The following is a 23873-nucleotide window of genomic DNA, read 5'->3' as shown; positions in this document are numbered from 1 at the left end:
CGGCTGGCCAAGGGGAGGAGGAGGGATGAGGCAGGCAGCACAATTGATGGGCTGCTCCCAGAGCTTTGGTTTAATTAATTTCCAAGGAGCTCCTTCAAAGCCTCCTTCCACTTCCACCTGCTGCTGACCCTGCTCTCCTGCTTGTGCCTTCAGGGGTCTGGGGCAGTGAAGTGAGCCCAGGAACTGGCCAGGTCCTGAGGCTTTTTGGTTAAAGAGTGCAGAAACTTGTGGGTTTCAAACAGGGGATTTCTCTCTGGCCAAGAGCCCAGCACCTGGTTTTCCTCCCCAGCTCCTGGGAATGCAGATCTAAGAGGCCTTCATAGCTGGTGGGTTGTGCACACTGCTGCGGCTCTCTGCTCCAATGGGAGGTCCAGGGGAGGGGGCTTTGCCCCAGGACCTACCCCTCCCTCACCTCACCTATGGCTTTATCTGGAGCGAGTCCAGAGGAGGCCATGGAAATGCTGCAAGGGCTGGGGCAGCTCTGCTCTGGAGCCAGGCTGGGAGAGCTGGGCTGGGTCAGCCTGGAGAAGAGAACAATCCTTAAGAGCACAAGCTCTTCCTCTACTACTTCCCCATCACCCCACTTGTGCTGATGGGGAACGATCACTCAACCTGACTCTGTTTGCCATGTACCACCCCAACAAGCTGCTCAGTGATGAACAGAAAACCCAGGCAGCCTCTTGCTTTAAAACACGGACTGGCTGCAGCCCAGATCCCTTCCTCTGCATGGTCCTGCTCTGCTCCACTGCGGCTGGTTCACAAACGATGGCAAGGCTCACATATGGCTCTGGTTAAAAGAAACGAGCAGCGAGCCCTGTAAGAGGGGCTGGGGGAGAAACTTGAGCTTTGGAGATTAAATTTCAGCATCCTCAGGTGCAGATAATTTTACTGTATTTGTGCATGGTGCAGAAACTGAGGAAGAGTGAAATGGAAATGCTTTCTTTGGAGTTGTCTCAAGCCAGCCTCCATCACCTAAGCAGGAGTGTTCACAGCTGAACAGCTTTCTAATGCCCCGTGCACTACCTGTGTCTCAAACTGCAGCTTATTTCTGCAGTCCCAGAGAGAATGCAGAAGAAATGAGAGAGTCAGCATTTAATTCAAAGTAATCCTAAATGCTAATGCAGAAGCACAGAAGACCCTGGATGTTGGCCGTACCAGTAAGTATAATAGATAAGGTTGTTGCATTTGGGTTTAGACTTAACTGTTTGTCATTCTCTTGTCGTTTTCGGGAGGTGAGAAGAATTTCTTGTCTCATTTACTAGGCAGAAGCCAGTCTACTTGAAAATAGACATGTTTATTTCCAGGTTCTGCAGGACAAGGGGTAAGGCAGCAAAAGGGTCAGTAAAACACACTGCTCAGAACAAAGAGCTCTGCTTTACCCTGGCCAGCAGCAGAGCCAAGCAGTGAAACAGCAGCTGCTTAATCCCAGGCAGGAATGTGACTGCATCCACCCTGCTGCAAGAAGCAGGAATCTCCCTAGCTCACTGCTGTTAAACCCCAGCAACTACAGCCCACCTCCAAGGCAATCCATGCCTTTCCACAGGTAAGGAAGTGCATTCCCACTGCTGTTGCTTCAGCTGCAGCCGGTGTTTGGCACTGCTGCAGGTTTGTTTCAAAACCACACGCAGCCCATCACAGAGGAGCCCCTCTGCAAGCCAGCTGGATGCTGGTTTAAACAACTCATCCCCTCTTGTAAACCCTTCACTCTCCTGTACTGCTTTCCTGGAAGACCCCCCCTGGGCCAAGCTTATTTCTCCCCTCAGTTGTGCAAGGCAGTCTGGTTCAAGCAGGAGTTTGCAGTCTGGGATAACAAACAGCGGCCTCCTGCAAAGGATTCCTCTTGTTTCACTCTTGCTCACTACAGTCGATGCACCTTCTTGCCAGAGAAGTACTTGTTAGAGTAAGGAGAACCCTTTACAAACACCAAGACTGTTGGAGTCCCAGCTTTTACAAAGTACCTGCAAAGATTAAAAGGAATCCTTTGGCTTCCTTGTAGCTGGCCAAGTGTCATGCAAAGTGAGTGACTTCCACCCAGCTCAATCGAGCCTGATCTCCCAAAGGCCAGTGACAAGCTTTTGTGCTCATTAGTGGAGCCTGTTGGAGCCAGGGCTACCCACATCCAAGGAGGAGTGTTTTATGAATCAATTCTTCTCCCAACAGCTACTTCTAATTAAACCAGATGTTACTCTCCCTCTGCAAAGAGGCTGCTTTTGCAACTACCCTTACAGACTGAAATCTAAGGGTTTATGCATGCTGTGGAGCTTTATGGAGCGACAGCTCAGACACAGCCTGCAGCAGAGGACCTAGAGCTCTGCTCCCACTGTAACAGACCAAGCCAGTTGTGCAGCAGGCTTCCTCCAGCTAGCTACAAGGTGGTGCAAGTTAACAGCACAGCCTTTACAGCAACTTCTTGGCTGCAAAAACAGCAAATTCTTCTCTCTAAATAAGTGCACAACACTTTAAAAGTCAGTGAAGCTGTGCTGCGTGCCGTGTTGGGGGCTGCTCACACAGCATTATTAACAGTGAGAGCATTGTTAACCTTCAATACACTCTCTTTATATGCTGCTGCTATTTTTTTCCCTAAAGTAGTACTGTGTAGATGGGATCTGAAACAGCCCTTTTGTGCTGCTGCTTGTGTGTAGCCCAACTTCCCTTCCCATCTCCATCCAATCCTGGAATGCGTTATCCTTGTTTTGGGGGAACAAAATATGTAGGATGCTAAAGCCAGGCACAAAATCCATGCAGTCCTATTGCTTTATGCCTTCAAGAGTTAGGACTAATAAATCAGAGAAGATTAGGACTATTGGGAGTCCAAGATTTAGGACTGTTAAATGAGAGGACAAGCTGCACTTGGAGCCCAAAGCTCATGCATTTTGCTCTCTCTGGACACAAACAGGCACAGCCTCACCTCTCGTGCTGCAGCACTTGTAGCAACGTGTGCTCTGGGTTCAGCTCATACATTTCTTCTCTTTCTGCATCTTCAAAATAGAGCTGAAAAACATTTTGGAGGGTTATGAAATACCTAAGGCACATGAAAGCAAACTATAAAGTTGCTGGAAACCCAGTAACAACACAGCACGTATCAACTAGAGGTTTATCAAACTTCTGTAGCTTGGACCAAGTGTGTCAGATGCAAACTTCAACACAGAAACTGGTTTGTGTGAGTTCCAAGTCTTCCCTGTATAAATCAGCTTAAATCCTTACAACAGTGGCAGCAGGAGGGCAAAATACACCGGCTCTTCCTGTGCTCCACAGAGAAGCAATGCAAATCTACAGGCTGCTCTTTATCACGTCAAATGCAGCAATGGTATGAGCTAAACAGATATTTGAACAAAACAAAGTAGATTTAAGAGATCCTAATCCAGCAAGTGTGCCTTAGACTGTACATATGATACCAAAGTGGAAGAGTTAGGATTGGAAAGGACCTTAACATCATCCAGTTCCAACCCCTCTGCCACGGGCAGGGACGCCTCGCACTAGACCATGTCGCCCAAGGCTCTGTCCAACCTGGCCTTGAACACTGCATCATCTTGATGGGATTAAGTGCTTAAGCACCTCCAGTTCTGAAAATAACCTGGGTTTTTAACAGTATTTTCTCATTGGTATGGAGCAACTTCACAACACAGTTTACAAAACAGGCAGTGCACCAGCTTGATGGTCTCAATCTTCATTATCACTATAAACATGGGAATCTAAGCAGTATCCATAAATACCTTCTATCGAATACAACATAAGTGGAAGACAAAAGAACTTTCATTTTCATGAATGAATTCTGTGTCCATGCCAGCACACCTGGAAAACGTCTGAGTTTATAAAGCAAACGTAGCTCTCCAGATCCTTATTTCACATCCGTGTATGGTAAACAGATAACAATGCCATTGCTCTCATACCCTCAAAGCTGTGTTTGTGTACAACACAAAACACACCAGAACAACCTTGAAACAGAAGGAAAGTCAAACTCCTCACCTCGAGATTGCTGGGAAGGTATTTTCTTTCTACGTCCCAAGGAGGTAACTCAGCAAACATCACCATTAAATGATCAATAAACCTAAAAGCCAAAACACACTTGGCTAGCTTAGACAAAGCATTCAGCTTCAATAATGTGTACAGTTGCATTTGAAGGATGGTAGAAATACATTAGCAGATTAGACAATAGATTGAAAGCAAGTTTAGATCAGTAACAGTTTCTCCCCTTCCAGCTCACTGCTTTCCCAGTGAGACCAAGGCCGTGCTATTGCATTCACACTTGAGCAGTGGAACAACAAATTATTTCCAACTCTTCATTTTCACACAGAAAAAGATGTCAAACACCCTGAATTTTGTCCAAAATCGATTCTCCTTCTACATGGTCCCATCAGCACCACACTTCACCAGATGAGAGTGCTGAGAATACACCTGCGTGTCAGAGGCTTGTTTAGTTTGGTGCTTCAGGAGTGCTGGTGGCCAGTTTGTTCCCATTTTTGCTTCCTTTGGTCACTCAAAGATGTAGTGAACACTACCATGTAAGAACCACACTTTACTAACCTGCTTGCACTGGAATTTTAAGTCCTAGACTTAGTAGATGTGAGGAATACGAATCTCCCTGCAGAGAATAAAACCCCCAAACTACAAATTCCATGTTTGTTTAACACTGCAAGCTCAGAAACTGAAGTTAACATCAAGACAAGTGGAAGTCCCACCTTACCAGTCACTTGTTTATAGTCTGAAAGGGCTACAGCACTTCAGAGCCTGCTTTCAGCCTGCTGAAAGCCCTGGGGAAAACTGTGGGATCACTGGTGGTTACAAGAGATCCCTTTTGGTAGCTCTTTGTAAGATTTAATTCTTTCTGAGACCCAGTATTATATTAGAGGGCTTCAAAACAGCACCTTAACAAACCTCGGGCATGCAGATGGGTCACAAGTGTTATTGCACTGCTCTCAGCTTGCACCGCAAACCTGTTTATCACACTGGCTTAATATGCTGTATTTCTTGGAGCTATAAATTGAGCTCATTTTAGCACTGAGATTTTGCCCATCATATTTTAAAGCTCGTTTGTAAATCACAGAATATTCAGGCTGGAAAGGACCTCAGGAGCTCATCTAGTGCCACCTCCTGCTCCAATGCAGGGTCAGCTATGAGATTGGAAATCTGGAACTACTTCATTAGCATGGCAGTGTTTCACTTGCTGTCTGTTCTCATCTATTCAAACATCTCCCTGCAAGAGTGCTGCTGACAGTGCATTTACCTGGAGTTCTCATGGAAAGCCACAGTGAAGTCTGTTTGCTCGTGCTCAGGGTACAGAAAGAGGACAGGCCAGTTCAGGTTGCCATCAGCATCTAAGTGCACCTTTGCCCCTGTGGCGTTGTCAGACTGGAACCCATCTAAGGATATCTCAGCCAGGCCATCTGATATTTCCTCTTCTTCATTTGAAGGCTCAAGAACCAGCTTGATATTTCTTTCCTGGAGGGGAGGGGAGGAAAGACAAGAGAACTCCCCAAACAACCAAACACCAAACGTGGTGGGGAGAATAAGAGTATGGTGGGGAGAATAAGAGCAAAACAGCAGTCAGGAAAAAGGACAAATTGTGCTATTCTAGTTAACAAATCAGCTCTTAAACATGCTATCAAAAGCTTTCCTACAGTATCAGACTCGAGTGACTGGTATTCCCAGTAGAATCCAGAACCTCAGCCAGACACCCAGGCTCCTCTTAAAACGGATGAGAGGTGAGGATCCAGAGAGCCTGCATGCTGAGAGGACAGCCTGAGATAACATGGGGAAAGGGATTCATCTAAATCCTGTTCTTTGGGGTCTCTCAGGTATAACTTCAGGGTGCAACTACATGCACCAGCTCCCAGAACACCCATTCTTCCAGAGAACTGAAGAAAGCTCCCTCCTGTCTTTGGAAAGACAACCGCAGAGCAGGAGATCTGACTTTATATAATAACCCCAAATATTTACACATAGCCCACACTTTTGCTGAGGAAGGAGATGGTCCAGGATTGATTCCTTTCTCTACCCTACCAGATGCTTATCTTCTATCCTTCCACTGAAGTAATGACCATCAACAGCAAAGAAAGCAAGGTTCACTGAGCCAGTGTGATGCTACAGCCCAGCAGCCAGAACACTCTCTTGGGTGCTCAGTCCATCTCCTAACACTGGGTTTGTATTTTGCATTAGTTGTTACCTGAAATATGGCAACCTGGGAGCTGGGGCTTGAGCCACAGAGATAAGGAGAATCGTGTTTTTAACTCAGTTTTTGGCTCTAGACCTCAAAAGCCTGTGTACAAGAGTAACATCTTAGAGACAAGACAGCTCTTAAAACACCCAAACCAAACCACACAAAACCACTCCCCCTCACCGACCCACCTTTATTGCTGCAAGCAAAATTTCCTTTTCACACTGTTCCTTCTTCTCCATCACCTTTGCTTTCCTTGCATCCCGCTCCTGAGCTCGCTACATGGAAGAAAAGGTTGCACCATGGTCACACACAGCAAGTCAATGCCCATCACTGCTCTACCCTGCAGTGGAGAAATCAGCTCAGAACTCCAGAAGGGTCCCCTCTGGCTCTTTCCCCTACACATCTCAACACACACAATATGGAACCACCACTCAGTTTTATCTGGGGATATTAAACTACACAGAAACTGGTTTGGAGCACTCTTCAACCAAGGATCCCAAAGTGCTGTTTGACACAAAGCAGGTGACAAGCACTGTAGGCACCAGTCTGCTTTCATATTTACCTTTAATCTGTCAGCTTTAGCTCTCACTTCCAGAAGCTTTTTCTCTTTTGAATCTATTTGCAAGCCCTTCTCACACCATGCTATAGCTTCAGAGAAATTCTTTAGTTCCATGTGACAGAGGGCTCCTGGAATGATTTAAGATTTTAAGTTTCTAGTCTAGGAGTCAGTACACAACTACTATACAAAGTGGTGCTTATAGACAGCATCAGCCCTGGTGCTTTCAAGAGGCACACACAGCAGCACGTGCGTGTGTCATGTTTGACTGTAGGCTTCCAGCAGGTCAGCTGAGAATAACATCTAACGTATTTCAGTAGTTCTTGCATCATTTGCTTATTTACTCACAGAAATCAGCAGAATGATGCTAGAAGTGCCCGTTACAAGCAAAATGATATCGTTATAATTAATATTTCAGTATTTGTCTCATAAGGAAAAATAAAGTGGCAATTTCCATGGAGTGAGAAACGCTGGGGGAGTGGAAATAATCAAAGCCCAAAAACTAGAGCTGTGGAAAGCAGCAAAAGTTATGCTGTACTCTATAGAAACAGGCCCAATGCCTCTGGCAGATATAGAAGCTGAAGTGCAAAGAGCAAAAGGACAGTGTTTTGGCTGAAAACCCAAAGCAAAACGCAGAGCTCTGATTTGGGGAGACACAGCAATAATAACACAAGATATCCCTTACAGTAACTGCTTCGCTTTTCTGAAATGAATACTGTCCTGAAACAGTATGATGTTCACTCACAATAATTTAAGGTTATTTAACACAGAGACATGCACTGAAACAAAGCAACATCTAAAAGTCTGTTCCAGGGCTTCAAAGGGTAAGAGCATCATGCTTAAAGCTAACATGTGCAAAGCTGCGTGGAAACTATGTTCCTTGCCCTCCATGCTTAAACTCTTACCTCTTATGACTGCTTTGAGGTGGGTGGGCTTTAGTTTTGTTGCTTGGATGGCATCATTGAGAGCAGAACGGTAGTTACCTACAAAGCAAAAGGAACTGCTCAGAACCTTCCACTGACACGTAAAATCTACCCAGATCCCCAAATGATAAAATAGCTCATGTGGAGACTCTGTAATTCACTGGTTCTACAATCACTGTGAGGAGAGTGAAGAAAGGAAGAGCAAACAAAGAGCAAGAAGCGAAAGGACAGGACTCCATCATTCAGGGAAGAGGTAAGTAACATGACTGTGAGCAAACCACCTCCCAGCTGCAACACCCAACAGCACTGAAAGGCCAAGAACACCTTCCCTTCTGCACAGATGCTGTTGGTAGGTTGGGTGGTAACTCGAGGAGGACACGACCAGAAAAGGAGGAATACAATGTGCTGCTTAAAACAGATTTCTGGGGTCAGAGCATCCTCCTGCAGCTCCAATCACCCTGTGAATGTGTTCGGCATCAGCCCTACCAGAAGGGATGCGATACCGGACCTACTGGTCACCAACAATCAGCGCCACCAACACTGGAAGCAGCCAGGACTGCAGTGACCATGCCCTGATGGGGTCTGCAGTCCCTAGGGACATGGGGAAGCAGCCTGGCCTGAGGCAGGCGGGCATGTGCCCCGTTACCCAGGTAGAACTGCGCAGCCCCTCTGTTTGTGTGCAGCACCGCGTTCATCTCCGGGTCCTCGCACTTCTTCTTCAGCCCCTCGGTGTAGGCGATGACAGCTTTCTGGTACTCCTTCTCCCTGAAGTACTCGTTCCCTTCGTTCCGGTACATCCTGGCCAGCTCTGCAGGGAGCAAAGAGCGGGGACAGGGCTTGAATGGAGCCCGCAGCGCCTCAGGGCACCCGGAGCCCCGCGGAGCCCCGCTGCGCACCTGCGGGGCCCTGCTCCTCGTCGAACAGGAGGGACTGCAGGCACGCCAGGTCCGGCTGCCGCGCCGCGTCGATCTCGGCCGGGCACTGCTTCATGAACATGGGGATGGCCTCCAGCTCCTGCGGGACACACACACACACACCGGGGCATCAGCACCGTCCTGGTCCGGATCCCGCTGCCCCGGCCCCGCCGCCTCACCTGCTCCCACGTGTCGGGGTGCAAACCGCCCCGGTACCGCGGACCCGAGCCGTCCGCCCCACCGCGCTCCGCCATGATGCTGCCGCTACGGCCCGCCCCGCGCCGGCCGAGAGATCCGCCTCTGGCCCGGCCCTCAGCCCCGGCTCCAGCCCCGGCAAACCCGGCCTCCAGCATCCTCAGCCCCGGCCTCTCCGCCTGGGGAAATAAGGAAGCTCGGGAGGGATCTTATCGCTCCGACAGGAGGATGCTGCTAGGAGGTGGGGATCGGTCTCTTCAAGTGACAAGCGACAGGACAAGGGGAAACGGCCTCAAGCTGCCCCAGGGCAGGTTTAGATGGAGATGAGGAGCAATTCCTTCCCCAAAGGCTGCCCGGGGCAGTGCTGGAGTCACCGTCCCTGGAAGTGCTCACAAACTGAGTAGCCGAGGCCCTCAGTGCCATGGGTTAGTGGTGGCCTTGGCAGTGCTGGGATAATGGTTGGACTTGAGGAGCTTAAAGGTCTTTTCCAACCTGGTTGGCTCTGATTTCACCAGGCGCACGCTGCAGCGGGCACATACAGCCAGGATATCACTGCTTTGCGGGGCAGCGTGACTTACAGCTCATAGGGAACAATGTGGCCTGGACATTTTTATCCCCAGGCTCTGTAGGTCCCAGACTTCATGTTTCCTTGGTGTTTTGTTTCTTGTGGTATTCTTATCATCATCATTATTATCATTTGGTTGGTTGTGTTTAACCTGTCAAAGATTCTCTACCACTCCGAGGCTGCATCCCCAAACCCACACCATCCCCACACAAGCCCAGTGGACCCAGGTTGTCTCACCAGCCAGCCAGACTGGGATGCAGTCCCTGACACCACTCTCCCCCTCAATTCCTGCACATCTGCAGCACTACGGCGTTCTCAAACTGAACAAGGCTCTGGAGTTCACTATTTTGCTTTAATTAAGATTAACCTCCACCTTCATAGAACCTGCGTGTCTCCAAAGACACAAACAGAGGAAAGGTGCCTTCCTTCCTCTCCCTCTTAAAATCCTTCATGCCGAGAACTTGGTGCCTAAAGAGGAGGGAAGCCCTCCTGTCTGCCTTAGCCAGCACTCACACAGTCACACGTGCTGGTTAAAGCAGCTCAAGCACCTGCAGCCAAGAGAGAGAAATGTCCCCAGCCCCACTGGGGAACATGGGCTGACCCCAGCTCAACCTGGTTGCAGGACACTGTGGCTGGCTCCGATGTGAGCTGGATTCAGCTCCATGCACCCAGAGCCAGACAACCTGCTGCGTGTCCTTGCAAAGGAACCAGAGCCATTCAGAGAGACCTCATGAAGCAACGCTGAGACATTCAGAGACGGGGATTTAAGGGACTTGCACTTTACTCAGCAACTCAATGACACCTTCCTTGCTGAGGAACAAAACCTCACCGGAGCTCTGATTCCAGACCTCAAAGACCGGTGGGTCCTCGCAAACCCTCTTCCCCGCTATGACCACGAAGGGATAACCCAGCTTGTTGGCATCCTTCAGCCTCTTGCCGATGGTCAGCTGTGTCCTGTCATCCAGCACCGAGTCCCCAGCGAGGTGCGGCAGCGCTTCGGCCACGTCGTCGTACACCCGCTCCAGCAGCGCGGCGCCCTCCTCCTCCTCCTCCCTGCTGCCCCTCTTGGGGGGGATGAAGCAGAGCTGGTAGGGAGCGATGAGGCTCGGCCATCGGATGCTGTCCTCCATGGAGAGCACCTCGATGGAGGCCGCCAGGATGCGAGTGATGCCCAGGCCATAGCAACCCATTTCTGCCAGCAAGGGCTTGTTCTCTGGGGAGTAGAAGACAGCATTGAAGACCGAAGAGTACTTGGTGCCCAGGTAAAACGTGTGCCCCACTTCGATCCCTCTGGTCTGGGTGAGCTTCCCCCCGCACGTGGGGCACGACGTCTGCTCCCCGTTTAACGTCTCCACGTTGGCCGCAAAATGTCCTTCGGGGCACAGCACCAGCCTGTCCTCGCCGATGTCCGCCAGCACCTGGAACTCATGGGACATGGAGCCACCGATGCTGCCCGTGGCCGCCTGCACTTTGACGAAGGGCAGGCCCAGGCGGCCGAGGAGGCTGCCGTAGGCACCGCACACCTCGCGGTAGGTGCTCCGAGCCGCCTCCTCGCAGGCGTCGAAGGTGTACATGTCCTTCATGTAGAACTCCCTGCTCCGCAGCAAGCCGAACCGCGGCTTGGGCTCATCCCGGAACTTCCTGCTCACCTGGTAGAGCCGCAGCGGGAGCTGCTTGTGGGTCAGGCCGCTCTGAGCGGCCACCAGCTCCGTCACCACCTCCTCGTGTGTGGGGCCCAGGCAGTAGCTCTTGCCGTGCCGGTCGCAGAGCCGGAACAGCTCCCGGCCCATCCGCTCCCAACGCCCGCTAGCACGCCACAGCTCGGCGGGGCTCAGGCTCGGCATGCTCAGCTTCTGCCCCGCCACCTCCCGCATCTCCTCGTCCACCACCTTCACCAGCTTCTCCATGGCGCGCACGCCGGCCGGCAGGTAATGGAAGCAGCCGGGGCCGGACGGGTGGATGAGCCCCGCTTGCAGCATCAGCCGCTGGCTGCGGCAGGCGGGTTCCCCGTCCGCCAAGGCCTCGCCGCCCGCCTGCAGGTTGCGGGGCTGGAAGAGCCGCGACAGCAGCAGCCGCCGGGCCCGCGGCGGAGCCGGGCCGCGCCATTGCCGCACCGCGGAGCCCATGGCGGGCCGCCGGCGGGGGGCGCCCTCTCACGTGGAGGGGGGAATCCCGTCCGCCGCCGCCCGGAAGGCGGAAGCGAGCGGGTGAAGCTCTATGGTTCCGACGGGTTGGCGGCGGGCGCCACCTGCCGGGCGGGCGGGCGGCAGGAGCGTGTGTGTGCCCCCCGCCGTCGGGTACCGCTCGCAGCAGCATCCCGATGGATGCGCCGAGATCCTGCAGCCGGGCTGCAGGGGGAGAACGGGGTTGTCCTCGGCTGCGGTGCAGACCGGCCCCGGGGGATGCTGCCGCTCCAGGGAGAACGCTGCTGGGGTTTGGTGGCCCCTGAGCATCACAGCTCTGCTGTCCTGCGGCTGGGATGTGGTGGAGGCAGGGGACACCCCAGGCTCCCTCCTGCCCTGCTGGGATGGGAGGTGGAGGTTCAGATGGGCCTCAGCAGGCAGCCAGCCAGCCGTGGGCAGGGGATGGAGGTGGACAGGCATTGGCAGCAGGGGCAGCAGCAGGGCTCACACAGGGATTTGTCTATTGCTTGTTTTAATTAACAAGGTTTTAGAAAACTGAGAAGGTGCTGGGAGCTCATGGGAGAGGCTTTGCTGCCACCCCAATGACTCGGAGGGACCGTGACCTCTCCTCCATCCTGCTTTTTCATCATCTCCAGTCATACCTCCAGCAGCAGCTTCCTCAGCTCCATCCTTCCCAATCAATCATGGCTTTGGAGAGCCGGATCACCTGCAGTGTGTGGTTGCAGCAGACCACCCCCAGCTCCTGCTCCAGGCCCTGCAGTGGGAATTTCTCCTCATCTTTCTGATGCTCCACCTCCTGCATCAGCGTTTCTGTCTTCAGCCTCGCCTGACCAAGGAGCACAGGCAGTGTCTCCAGGAGGCACTGCAGGCTCTCAATGGAGCCTGCTTGAAGCAGCTTTTCAGCCACACAGGTGTTTGCCCAGGAAAGCTACAGTTTGGATGGGGTATCAGACTCCATGGCTTTGTGCAGGAGTTTCATCCACCAGGAACAGTTCTTGCACAGTGTCCCTCATGTAATAGCAATAAATAATAAATGGAGGAGGGCAGGACAAAATGAGGCTGTCGGGAGAAAACAGAGACCAGCGGCTGCCTCTGAGGATGACATTCCCCATCGGGCTCTGGGGAGAGGAGTAACAGCCTGCCCCCTCTAATTGTGTTCCAGATCTCACAGATACACCTTCATGTGGTCTGGAGAGCAGAGGAGACTCATCAGACTGGGCCCAGCTGATGGAATGGAATGAGTCCCAACCACTGGCACCCATCAGGTCAGCTTGTTGGCCATGCCAAGGTACACCAGAGTGCCAGGCCAGCTTACCCAGCTCCAGCACCCCGGTCTCCAAAGTGTGACCCCAGGCTGGCTCGTGGTTGACAGTACTGGGAAGGACAGTGAAAGCTTACCCTGATTTGATTCCTGGTGATCATGGGGTCCTTGGAAGCAGCCAATCCATCTGCTCCCCTTCTAGGCTCGGTCTCAAGACACAGGGGCAGCATCCCCTAACGTGTTCAGGGGTTGACCCCTTTGGCCATAGGAGTGCGCCTGGGGCCAGGCTGAGAAACCAAAAGCCTTTTTCTGACATCACTGCAGCTCTCTCTGGTCCAACCTGGCAGGCAGACATCGCCTGGCACCCAGTGACCACCTCCACACTGCACTTTTCAGCGTCCTGCCTTGACCCCAAAGGATGTTAAACCTCAAAGGATGTTAAACCTGGATGCTCATACAACCGGGAAGAGTGGTTGTAAGCGTGTACTGAAGGAGAGGAGATACCACTTCACTGAGCCTCATTTTATGAGGAGTTAAATGATCCTGTTTGAATACAAAGAAGTGAGTCCTTGTTTTAAAATGGGGTTTGAAGAGATCTTTGTGATTCTTCTATGATAGGAAATACAAATGTTAACTGTAACGTGTGCTCATGTTTACAGGGGACTGGAAATGAGCAAAACTAAGGGGTTAAAGAGCACATTTTGATGTTGCTGGGTGATTTTTGAGCATTAATGTTCCCAACTAGCTCACCCAGCTCTGTGAGGTGACTCTGTGTGATCCAGGGGGAAGTCCCCCAGTGCCAGAGCCAGGATCTGACCTGGATTTCCTGGCTGCCAGGTAGCAACTTCCCTCCCAGCCCTGCTTGCCCTGGTTTTGTCAGGCAGTCTCTGCTCCCTGTATGTGTCTCCCAGTCCAAAAGCAATGCCAGGCTGGCTGGGAGAAGCTCTGTGGCTGCCTCGGGGACTGGAGGAGCAGGACAGGTCCCTGTGAGAGGGGACCAGCCCATACTTTGGACACACAGCACACTGTGCTGGCCCTGACAAAGACTTCCTGGGTGCAGGATGCCTGCCAGCTGAGCTGTGGGTCCCACAGGACCTCCGGTGCCACATTCCCTATCCCTTTGGCCATCTCTTTGCCCAGGAAGTGGAAGGTTTCACCAGGCAGTTCATAGCAGGAGGGTTCTCTGTCACCATTTCTATTGCCTATAAGGACCCAGGGATGTTGGTCCAGCTGAACATGAGCCAGCGGTGGCCAAGAAGAAGCCACCATCATCCTGGCCCCTATCAGCACCAGTGTGGCAGCAGGGCCAGGGCAGTGATCATCCCCCTGCATGGGGCCCTGGTGAGGCTGCACCTTGAATCCTGTGTTCAGCTCTGAGTCCTTCACTACAAGAGAGATATTGAGGTGCTGGAGCGGGGCCAGAGAAGGGCAATGGAGCTGGTGCAGGCCCTGGAGCACAAGTGTGATGGGGAAGGGCTGAGAGACCTGGAGGGGGGGGTTCAGTGTGGAGAAGAGAAGGCTCAGGGGGGACCTAACCCAACCCAGCTGACTCCATGAGTTGTGCTTCTATCACCTGCCAGAGAAGCAGACCGCGTTTCCACCAGTGACTCACTGCCTGCTGCGCTGATCAAAGGCACAAAACCACCTTGGATTGATCCTCTGGTGCCGTGCTTTAACCGGGAGGGTTTACAAGAGCTGTGGTCTGCAGGGAAAGCTGATACCTGCTGTTAAACCAGCGGGCAGGACTGGATGCTCGGGGGCTCGGTGCCTGAAAGCCGGTCTGTGCTCCTTATTTCTTCCAGCTGTGCTGGAGGAATCCAATAAAGGCACTGCTGCCCCTGCAGCCTTTCACCATGCTGCTCGCCTGCTGCTTTGCTGGGGACTGATTTATGCCACCGGGCTCAAATGCGTGGCCTGAGAGGGGTATGTCCTGCACATGGTGGGACTGAGGGACTCGGCTGCCATATGGGGCCTCCCCTCATTGCCCTGGGGCTTTCTAGGGGTAAAAACGCTGAGGATGGGGGGGGAAGATGAATGAAGGACCAAGAAGAGAAGGCAACTGCTTCAAAGCAGTCCATGGTGCCAAAGCAACCGAGGGGCTCAGTCTCAGGGAAGCCACCAGTGAGGCACTGGAGGACTTGGTGACTTGTCAGAGCAGTGCCAGCGTCCTGTTGGAGGTGGGCAACCTCTTCTGACCCTCAGCAGGATCCCAAAGAGCCTGCAAGCATGGCTGGGACTGAGCAGCAAACCTTGCTTTCTGCACCAAACAGCAGCCTAGCACCAGGGAACTGCTTCCCCAGGCCTGGCATGCTCCTGTCTGAAGCACCTTGGGTGCTAAGGGGACTGCTGTTCATGGATGTGGATCCAGACCTGCCAGTGCTCACAGACACAGCAAATGCAGCCCCATAGAGGACATCTGCACCAAGAGCATCGTTTCCTTGCTCAAAGTGGGACTGGCTTTAGGAATGTATTTTTTAGCAGCTTAGAGATAATTTGTCCCTATAAATGCCTGGTAAATGGTTGGGTCCAGCTCTTTAGCTTGGCAAAAGGTTATAGCCAGGCTCCTGCCTTGGCCCTGCTGTCTGCCAGCCCGGGAGGGGACATTCTGTGTTACAGTGATTCCGGTGCCATGGTGATGACTGCCATGGCAAGTGCTGGCACCATCCCTGCCGCCCTGGAGGACCAGAGCTGCCTGCATGGAGCTGCAGGCACTGCTCCGGAGCATGGGCAGCCAGGTGAGGTCACCGGCCGGGCTTGCATGGATGCACAGGGAGAGCTGGACTTGCGGTGTAGCTGTTCTCACCTCCCACACTGCCTGTGCTGCTGGGGAGCAGCTTCTTGCACTGGGCTCTTTTGCACATAACAGTCTGGGACACTCCAGGGTGGAAGCGTGGGATGTGGGCTGCTCATCCTGGAGCTCGCTGGTGCTGGCAAACAGAGAGCATGGAGGATTGGATGCGGAGCAGCAGATCCCTGTGTCCATCTCCCCTAATCACTCTCCTTGGCCTGGCTGTGGCTGGCTGAGGATGGGCTCAGCCTTGTGCTGACGGCTCTGTGTTGCAGGGGAAATCATCAGCCAGAGCAGAGCAGGGCCCCCGGCTCATTCAGCTGCCCCATTTCCAGTTCAAGGAGATCATGAAGAGGCGCAAGCGCCAGGTAAAGGCTGGGTTTCATCCCCCCTTTGCTGGGGTGAGCGGTGCAGGCAGCACTGCCCAAACCCACCCTCACCCTTCCCCACTCTCCTCCTGCAGGATAGGCTGGGCCCAGGCACGTACAACATCAAGGACTTCCTTCAGGAGATGCATCCCACCAGCATCCGGGGGATCTGCGACACGAGGGATGAGCGGTTCAGAGATGCTCACGGGGTCCGTCGCATCCTGACACGGGACATGCTGGGGACTTGGCTTTGGAAAACAAGCCTATAGCCACCCCATCTTCTCCTGCAGGACTGCTTCCCTGGCCCTGGCACGTATGGGAACCCCTATATCCTGCTTGATGAGAGGGACAAGCGCTCTGCCAGCACAAGAGGGATGATGGAGAGCAGGACGGCCAAGTGTGCACCGACGGAGGCTGCGGCAAGTCCTGCCCCTTGCCCTGGGCACACGCTGAGGGGGGTGGCCCTGTCCCACCGCTGAACGCAGCTTTTCCCTTGTGCCTGCAGGGCAGTGGCCTGGGACCTGGCACCTACAGCCTGCGGAGCAGCATCGGCCAGACGGGTCTCAGGAGGGAGGCTGAAGCCCACCGGTGGTGGCTGTCAAGCCTTGGAGGTGCGGTGCCACAGGGTCCAGGGCATGGATGGGGTTTCTCAGTGAGCTGCGGCGTTGCTGGCACATAAGGATGCAGAGAGGCATCTGCCAGCATCTGTCCTGTTGGGTTTTGCTCCTTGACTTCCCTTGGAGAAATGTGCTCATGCATAGAATCTCAGAATGGTTTGGGTTGGAAGGGACCTTAAAGCTCATCCAGTTCCAACCCCTGCCACGGGCAGGGACACCTTCCACTAGAGCAGCTTGCTCCAAGCCCCTGTGTCCAACCTGGCTTTGAACACTGCCAGGGATGGGGCAGCCACAGCTTCCTTGAGCAGTGGCAGGGCTGAGCTGTCATCGCACGGGATGGATGGTGTGGACCAAGAGACCACCAGCAGCTGAGCTTCTTGTGCTGCTCCCTTGCCCCAGCAGAAGCAGAAGAAAGGCTCTGAGGCGGTCGCTGTCCCTGTCAAGAGTTTCCTGGATGAGCTGATGTCAAATGAGAACAAGAAGAAAGGCTGCTTCAGCACCCTGCCGAGGGACCCAGGCTGCCCCACGGAGAGGATCTTCTGGTTCACACTCAGCCAGTGCCCGAGGAAGGTAGTCAGTGGGAGCAGGGACATCGTACCATGGTGTCACCAGCATCCCTGGTGGTGCAGCGGGTACCTGGGGTGAGGATGCTTTAGGGCTTGTGGGAATGTATATATGTATAGATGGATGGATGGATGGATGGATGGATGGATGGATGGATGGATGGATGCTTGGATGGATGGACGGATGGATGGATGCTTGGATGGATGGATGGATGGATGACTCTCCAACATTTTGCAGCTCTATGAGCAAACTGAACTGTAACAGGTTTTCTTCTGCATAGAATGTGATGGGCCCAGGCTCCTACAACCCGAAGCCCATTGGGAAATCAGCATGCAACAGCCAAACCCCATCCTGGTCAACTGCCAAGAGATTTGACAGAAATTTCTACCGCCTCTTTACTGGGAATGAGGTGAGTGAACAGATGCAGCAGTGAGGGAGGGATGTGGGAACAGTCAATAGTCAGGCTCTGAGCTTCCTCTGTGACCATCTCCAGTCCATTACCAGCACCCTGGGAGAGGGTGAAACTCCTCTGAGCCAGAGTAAGGGGTCCCTCCTCTCCTCTGTCCTCTGAACAGAAGTGCCACATCAGGAGCTGTCTGTGACAGAAGGGCAGACTGACCTCAGGAGGAGCTTTTCTCTCCCCACCATCAAGGAAGCCTGGGTGATGTGTCCAGATACCCATTCTTTAGTGAGGAGATGAGCCCCTCTCTGGCTGCTGCTGTTCTTGCCCAGAATAGGCTGCTATGGAATAAATGGTGAATAAAGGCAACCTGCCAGGTCAAGGGAAAGGTGCCCCCGTGCACAGCATCATGCTGAGCATCAAGCATGTGCTGTCCATAGGCAGGTGAGCAGAGGGGCAGGAGCTCAGCAGTGACCACATTATCTCTGCTTTCACCTTCAGGCCTTTGCTCTTTTCAAGGGATGCTCTCAGACAACCCTTCCCATTAGATTTGCTCTGCATCAGCTGCAAGCAAGCAGATGCACTTCATGGATGATAGCAGCTGAGTTTGAGTTCTTTTAGATGCCAGGAGCAGCTTGTATGCTCCCAGAAAGTCATATTCTGCTGCTTGAAAGCCAGTTTTACCTTTAGCAGCATCAGCAGCACATTGCAGGGACAGTGCAGGTAGGAGCCCTTCCCTTCATACCCATTCCTGGAGCTGTATTCATCTTGGCAGCTTTCCTACAGAGAACCAGAGCAAAACCTAAAGGCCTCAAAGCAGACAGGGGAAAGCTTTAATCTGAAATAGCCCACCTTGGCTAGGGACGGGGAGCAGACTTCCACGTGGCTTCTCTCCTTTATCCAGCTGAGCAGGGAACAGACAACTTGAAAGAGGTCAAGGATGAAGACATAGAATCATAGAATGGTTAGGGTTGGAAAGGACCTTAAGATCACACCTTTGTAATTGTTAGGGAACTCACAGATCACATTCCAGTGGGGAGGCTGTGACAGGGCAGCCCTTCACTACAGCTGACTGGTGAGTGTGCAGAGCTTACAGACTTCTTTATGGACAGCTGTGATGAGAAGAACTGTTCATGAAGGGGAGTGGTGGGGCTGACACTGATTATGGCATCACGGAATCACAGACTGGTTTGGGTTGGAAAGGACCTGAAGATCATCCAGTTCCACCCCCCTGCCATGCATCTCCTCCCTCGCCTTCAATGCAGGCTCAGTTTGGGTAAGACACATCACATTGTTCTACCAGTCACCAAGCAGTGACAGAACTGGTGCACAGGAGGGTTTCCCAAACCTGAGCACCCCCGTGGGTGCCAGGAGCCGGCAGCTTGCGCCATGGTGTCTGATGGCACCTGGGCAGGGCAGCAGCACCCCCACACCTATAAAAGAAGCGCCCCAGGGCACACCAGTGGCCAAGAGCCCCACCAACAGGGCAGGCAACCAGGGCGCGGTGCTGTGCTTGGCACCCAGCAGAAAGTCACAGCTGCCCTGGCAGAGGTCCAGTTGAAACGTGTTCACATCCCGGTGCCAGGGTGTGCCTGGCTCCTGTGCCAGGACCAGAGGGCAGCAGTGAGTGTTCCTATGGCAGGTGCGCCCCGGAGAGGGGCTCCTCTGCTTTGGGATAGAGCTCTGGAAAAAAGGAAGGCTGAGGAGTATCGATGGAGTGCAAGAGAGAGCTAAACCATTGGCAATGGTGATGTCTCCTCCGTGAGCACTCCGCCTGCCCACATGCCCTCACACAGTAGCTATGAGGCTCTGCAAGTGGAACTGAACAAGGACAGTGGTTCATCGAACTTGGAGGTGCAAAACTGCTTCCACAGGGAAACAAAAGATGGGTCATTGTCACAGGAGGCTCCTCTTCTGAAAGGAATAGAAGGCCCAGTATGCAGACTGGACTTACTCAGGGAAGCCTGCTGCCTCCCTGGGGCCCTGGTTAAGGATGTGAGGAGAAGGCTTCCCACCTTGGTATGGCCCTTGGATTATTTATCCATTATTGGTCTTTGAGATAGGCAGCTATGAAGTTGCAACAAGAAGTCCAAAGGCAATCCAGAGACACTTCAGGGCCTTGGGATAACTGTTAAGGGATCAGAAGCTCAAGCAGTATGCTCATCTGTCTTTCCAGTTGCAGGGAATGATGAGGGAAGAAGCAGGAAGAGCCAGCAGATCAATACCTGGCTCTGAGCATGGTGTCACCAGCAGAATTTTGGGGGATGTTTGATCATGGGTTGTTCTCCACAACACCAAGCGTGCTGGTGGTGGATGGGGTATCCCTGTTTGGAAGGGGAAGAAAGATCTTTGACAGCACTTAGCAGGGTTCGTTGGAAGAGCTTTAAACTAGGTTTGAAGGGGAAAGGGATAGACCCAGGATCCCTATGGATAAATCAGGGGGCAGCACACCAGTGCTTGAGGGATGATGTGCTAGTGAAGTCCTTTAGTCTGCTATCTCAGTGGAGGTAGGGGCAGCAAAGCCTCAAGAGTCACTGGTGTGTTAGAAACCATGGAAGCACCTGGGAGTGGCCCCATAGGAATTAGGGCTTCTCCCCTGCAATGAGGTGGTGGGATCAACAGCCCAGCTGAAGTGCATCTACACTAATGCATGGGCAACAAACAGGAGGAGCTGGAGCCTTTTCCCTAAAGGGGCTGTCAAGCATTGGAGCAGGGATGTGGTGGAGTCAGCATTCCTGGAGGGATTTGAAAGATGTGTAGGTGAGACCCTCAGTGACATGGGTTAGTGATGGTTTTGGCAGCGCAGGTTCAATGGTTGGACTCAATGATGTTAAAGGTCTTTCCCAACCCAGATGATTCTGTGATGTTTTGCAGCTGCAGGCCTGGCCATGCACAGGCACTACCTGGTTTTGCCCCACTCACATCCCCTGTGCTGCCTGTGGACGGGGAAGAACATGAGACCTTTTCCTTTAAGAACCCTGTAGGCGCTGGTCGCTACAACATCTCCAAGCATGAAAAATACCCTCAGAAGACAAGATACCAGTCCCTGTACCAGTGTGATGCCCAGCGGTACCTGAGCAACCTGAAGCGGGATGCCTACTTGCTGTAAGTCTGATAGACAAGGGGCTGTAAGTGGTTTCACATTGGCTTACAGGTAAATCATCTTGAGCAGCTCTGGGGAGACTCTCGGACACTACAACTGATGTGAGATGGGATGATCATGTAGTTAAATCATGGATTGGGACTGGGGAACACTCACCAGCCCAACCACAGGGTCCATCTATGGACAGGGAGATTGGTATTGCTGCATCTCTCCCCTCCCTTTGCGCTTCCTCATTGCACAGGGATTTGGGGAGGGTTAAAGAACTGGGTCTTGAGGCACCGGAGAGATGCTGAGGTGGTTGCTGTATCTTGTGAAATGCAATTTGACTGCAGCGGAGGTGTACGCTATTAGTTTTCATTGAGTTAGAGGAGGCAGCCTGGGAAGGACTGGGAGGTGGATGGATAATTAGGCTGTCTGGACTTGTTCCCAGTGCAAGCACTGGACTGCTCAACAGCCCTGAAGAGAAATCACCTTCTCAGGCTGTGCCTCGGTTTACCCATGTGAGGAGGGAGGATAACACACCTCACTTGCACCACAAAGGGCTTTGAAATTGCTAGTGTGAAAACCCTGTGATGCAGGTAGGAAGGATATTAATGAGAGGCCTTGGGGTAGCCCTCTGCTCTCACCTTTGCTTGTGGCCAAGATCAGCAAGCTGCTGCGGTGGCATTGGCAGCTCTGCAAAAGTCTTTCTTCACCTCCAGAGAGTAGCTGGAAATCAGTCTTGGCTGAATATAACTTGACAGCTTTCAGTGGAGCAACCAGAAATCAGCTGTCCTGTGATGGAGGAGGCAGAATGGAATCAAGCTTTCAATATTGCCCAGCTTTGCTCATCTTGCAATAGGAATAAAAGAATATGTGAACAGTGAGCAGGACTTGGAATTCAACCTCATCTCTGATCAAACAGCACCTGCTCCAGAACCACTCTTCAAGTTACAGCTGTGCTTTTACGGGAGCAGTCAGGCTTTTGAGAGCTCTGTTCATCCCTGTGCTTGTTAAGACTAATGAACCATTGACTGGTTTGGGACTGGAAGAGACCTTAAGGCTCACCCAGCTCCAACCCCTGCCACGTGCAGGGACACCTTCCACTAGAGCAGCTTGCTCCAAGCCCCTGTGTCCAACCTGGCCTTGAACACTGCCAGGGATGGGGCAGCCACAGCTTCTCTGGGCACCCTGTGCCAGCGCCTCAGCACCCTCACAGGGAAGAGCTTCTGCCTAAGAGCTCATCTCAGTCTCCCCTCTGGCAGGTTAAAGCCATTCCCCTTGGCCTGTCCCTACAGGCCCTTGTCCCAAGCCCCTCTCCAGCTTTCCTGCAGCCCCTTTAGGCACTGGAGCTGCTCTCAGGTCTCCCCTTCAGGAGCCTTCTCTTCTCCAGGCTGACCCAGCCCAGCTCTCTCAGCCTGGCTCCAGAGCAGAGCTGCTCCAGCCCTCGCAGCATCTTTGTGGACTCCTCTGGACTCAAGATAAATAAGATTAATTCAGCCAGTAATCTGAGCCCATTGAATCACATCTTTTTTCCACAGCAAGCGGCTCAAGCCTGTTGCTAAAATCAACTGGTGTGATTTGATATCTGCTCCACGTTGTCCAGATACCTCTGAAGAAATCACTTTTCCCAAAGCAAGATGGTGCTGGAAAGCCCAGGTCAGTGGGTAAACAGCAGACATGGCAACGGAGGAGACAGGGTAGATGAAAATGCTTACAGCATGTTGGCATGCAAGTCGAGATTGGAAACAGCTCAAGTTTTGCCTTGTGCTAATAAAACACTCAGACAATGAACAGTCTTTTCTGTCAGTAATTATTTCCACCTTGGGCTTTGTCAAAGTGACAGGCTTCAGAAGAGGGTGACAGACACTGCCTATCCTCTGAAGTATGGTCTGCTGGCACTCGTGGCTCATTGTGTTGAGCACTTGTGCTCAAACGATGCTACTTAAAGAAGCTGCAGGTACCTGTGGTACCACAGCTGGACCACCAACACAGCTCAAGGGAGAGCTGTGGCTGCAAGTGCACTGCTGTAGAGTAGCAGGGTAGTAACTCCGGCCCTTAGTAACTGCATGTGTGTATGTCCTGTGCTGCCTTTAGTGTGGCTGCATGCAGGGATCTTCATCCCAAGCTGCAACGTACAGCTTCACTTGAATTAACAATGCAAAGGTTTTATGGAGTCATGGGATTGTTTAGGTTGGACGGGACCTTAAAGCTCATCCAGTTCCAACCCCCTGCCACAGGCAGGGACACCTTCCACTAGAGCAGCTTGCTCCAAGCCCCGTCCAATCTGGCTTTGAACACTGCCAGGGAGGGAATTGGGGGGAATTTAATGTCATCACTGCACATTTTTTGGGATATTAAATCCTAGACATGATGGAGAAAGGAGCAGAGTTGTGTCAGTGGCAAAGGAGGATGGCCATAAAAATGCACAGGGAGTATACTGGTTCACTTAGAATTAAGCTTTATGAAATCTCACACCAGTGTTTAGACCAGACTGGAATAATTAAATTGAGGTGTCATTATCCATTAGTTGTGGCTAATTAAATATGCTAATTAACCTGCAATTATCCTTTGGTGGGGGAAGATAACTGAGCACAGGTAGAACTGCAGTCAGTTAAGGAAATCCTGATGATTGTTGTGGAGAGGCAGAGGAAGGAGTTCCCTGATAGGCAACGTCTGAGCAGGGATGTGGGTGAGCGCTTGCTCCAGAGATACTGCTGGGGCAGCAGAAGAGGCTTGTGACACACAGTAGGCCAAGGCCAGCATGGGATGTGATTAAAGGAAGGTGGTTTCAGTGGGCCTGAGGCATTTGGAAGCCTGGATTTCAGGAAGAAGCCTGCAGCTTCCTCCTGGGAAGGGAGTGCAAAGCTGTGACCATGGGAGGGGCAGGAACACCTCTGACAGCCCACACAGTTGCTGTGAGGGTATTTTCCAAGGCAAGAGATGTGGATGTGAAACTCCTCAGGCTAAAGAGTGCCCTGAATCTTCATCCTCCCTTCTGTGGCTGCTCATTCAAACAAGGGATTAGATTTATTAGCATGAAGGGGGAAGAATAAAGTAGCTATCAACAGCTGTAGCACCTAAATCCACCAGGGAAAGAATGAGGTGAAAGTAGGGGAGATCAGGATAACTGGAATCATGAGGCTACGTGGTGCTAGTGGGGCATCACTGAAGGGTTAAGGCTCAGCTGTATGGTGTTTGTTTTGTACAGTGTGTCTTGGGGCAGAGGTTAAGTGTTGACTCACAGACTTCAAAGCCATTCCTTCACTGTCTGCAGCACCAGGGTCCTCCCCTCCCAAGCACATAGCAATGTTTCCTCACCAGCAGCATTCCTCAGTG

General features: G+C 52.4%; 4 protein-coding genes across 5 annotated transcripts in view; 1 reads left to right on the top strand and 3 right to left on the bottom strand.

Annotated features, from left to right (window-relative positions):
- Nucleotides 1–23670, bottom strand: part of LOC133268295 (NADH-cytochrome b5 reductase-like) — a 131542-nt gene extending 107872 nt beyond the window's left edge. Inside the window, exon 1 of the mRNA XM_061451211.1 lies at nucleotides 23666–23670. The gene's annotated coding sequence lies outside the window, so the exon portion shown is untranslated. The remainder of the gene's footprint in view (nucleotides 1–23665) is intronic.
- On the bottom strand, nucleotides 1078–10272 carry TTC4 (tetratricopeptide repeat domain 4). Of its 2 annotated transcripts, none has more exons than XM_061451167.1 (10): nucleotides 10140–10272; nucleotides 8533–8650; nucleotides 8283–8444; nucleotides 7619–7696; nucleotides 6720–6844; nucleotides 6346–6432; nucleotides 5225–5439; nucleotides 3967–4048; nucleotides 2909–2991; nucleotides 1078–1958 (listed from the first exon to the last, which is right to left on the bottom strand). In XM_061451167.1, exons 2-10 carry the CDS (start codon nucleotides 8630–8632, stop codon nucleotides 1859–1861), a joined length of 1032 nt encoding a protein of 343 aa, XP_061307151.1. In that variant the 5' UTR covers nucleotides 8633–8650; nucleotides 10140–10272; the 3' UTR covers nucleotides 1078–1858. The 2 variants fall into 2 exon arrangements, with proteins under 2 accessions (XP_061307151.1, XP_061307150.1); XM_061451166.1 differs by lacking the exon at nucleotides 10140–10272 and adding an exon at nucleotides 8730–8856.
- Nucleotides 10074–11460, bottom strand: PARS2 (prolyl-tRNA synthetase 2, mitochondrial). Its single transcript, XM_061451165.1, has one exon. It carries the CDS (start codon nucleotides 11434–11436, stop codon nucleotides 10075–10077), a length of 1362 nt encoding a protein of 453 aa, XP_061307149.1. The 5' UTR covers nucleotides 11437–11460; the 3' UTR covers nucleotide 10074.
- CIMAP2 (ciliary microtubule associated protein 2) lies at nucleotides 15361–22270 on the top strand. The gene is given in 10 exon segments (XM_061451049.1): nucleotides 15361–15450; nucleotides 15779–15871; nucleotides 15967–16080; nucleotides 16162–16290; nucleotides 16377–16430; nucleotides 16432–16482; nucleotides 16891–17058; nucleotides 17333–17461; nucleotides 20427–20557; nucleotides 22076–22270. Coding segments are annotated over 10 exon segments (1038 nt in total). The 5' UTR covers nucleotides 15361–15411; the 3' UTR covers nucleotides 22206–22270.
- Nucleotides 23671–23873: the final 203 nt, after the last annotated feature.

Source organism: Pezoporus flaviventris, unplaced genomic scaffold (genome assembly GCF_033815535.1).
Source record: "Pezoporus flaviventris isolate CSIRO_AGI_PZ_B2104156 unplaced genomic scaffold, CSIRO_AGI_Pfla_v1 ptg000013l, whole genome shotgun sequence".
NCBI lineage: Eukaryota > Metazoa > Chordata > Aves > Psittaciformes > Psittacidae > Pezoporus > Pezoporus flaviventris.
Note: the sequence above shows the minus strand (reverse complement) of the source record. Positions and strands in the feature narration are given on the sequence as shown.

Excerpts from the sequence above, each read along its gene's own strand:
- TTC4 (XM_061451166.1), bottom strand. The coding sequence starts at position 8,804 with ATGGCGGAGCGCGGTGGGGCGGACGGCTCGGGTCCGCGGTACCGGGGC. Across the intron at positions 6,845-7,618 it reads CCTCAAAGCAGTCATAAGAG|GAGCCCTCTGTCACATGGAA; the intron begins GTAAGAGTTTAA and ends AAATCATTCCAG. Across the intron at positions 1,959-2,908 it reads CAAGTGCTGCAGCACGAGAG|GTACTTTGTAAAAGCTGGGA; the intron begins GTGAGGCTGTGC and ends TAATCTTTGCAG.
- PARS2 (XM_061451165.1), bottom strand. The coding sequence starts at position 11,436 with ATGGGCTCCGCGGTGCGGCAATGGCGCGGCCCGGCTCCGCCGCGGGCC.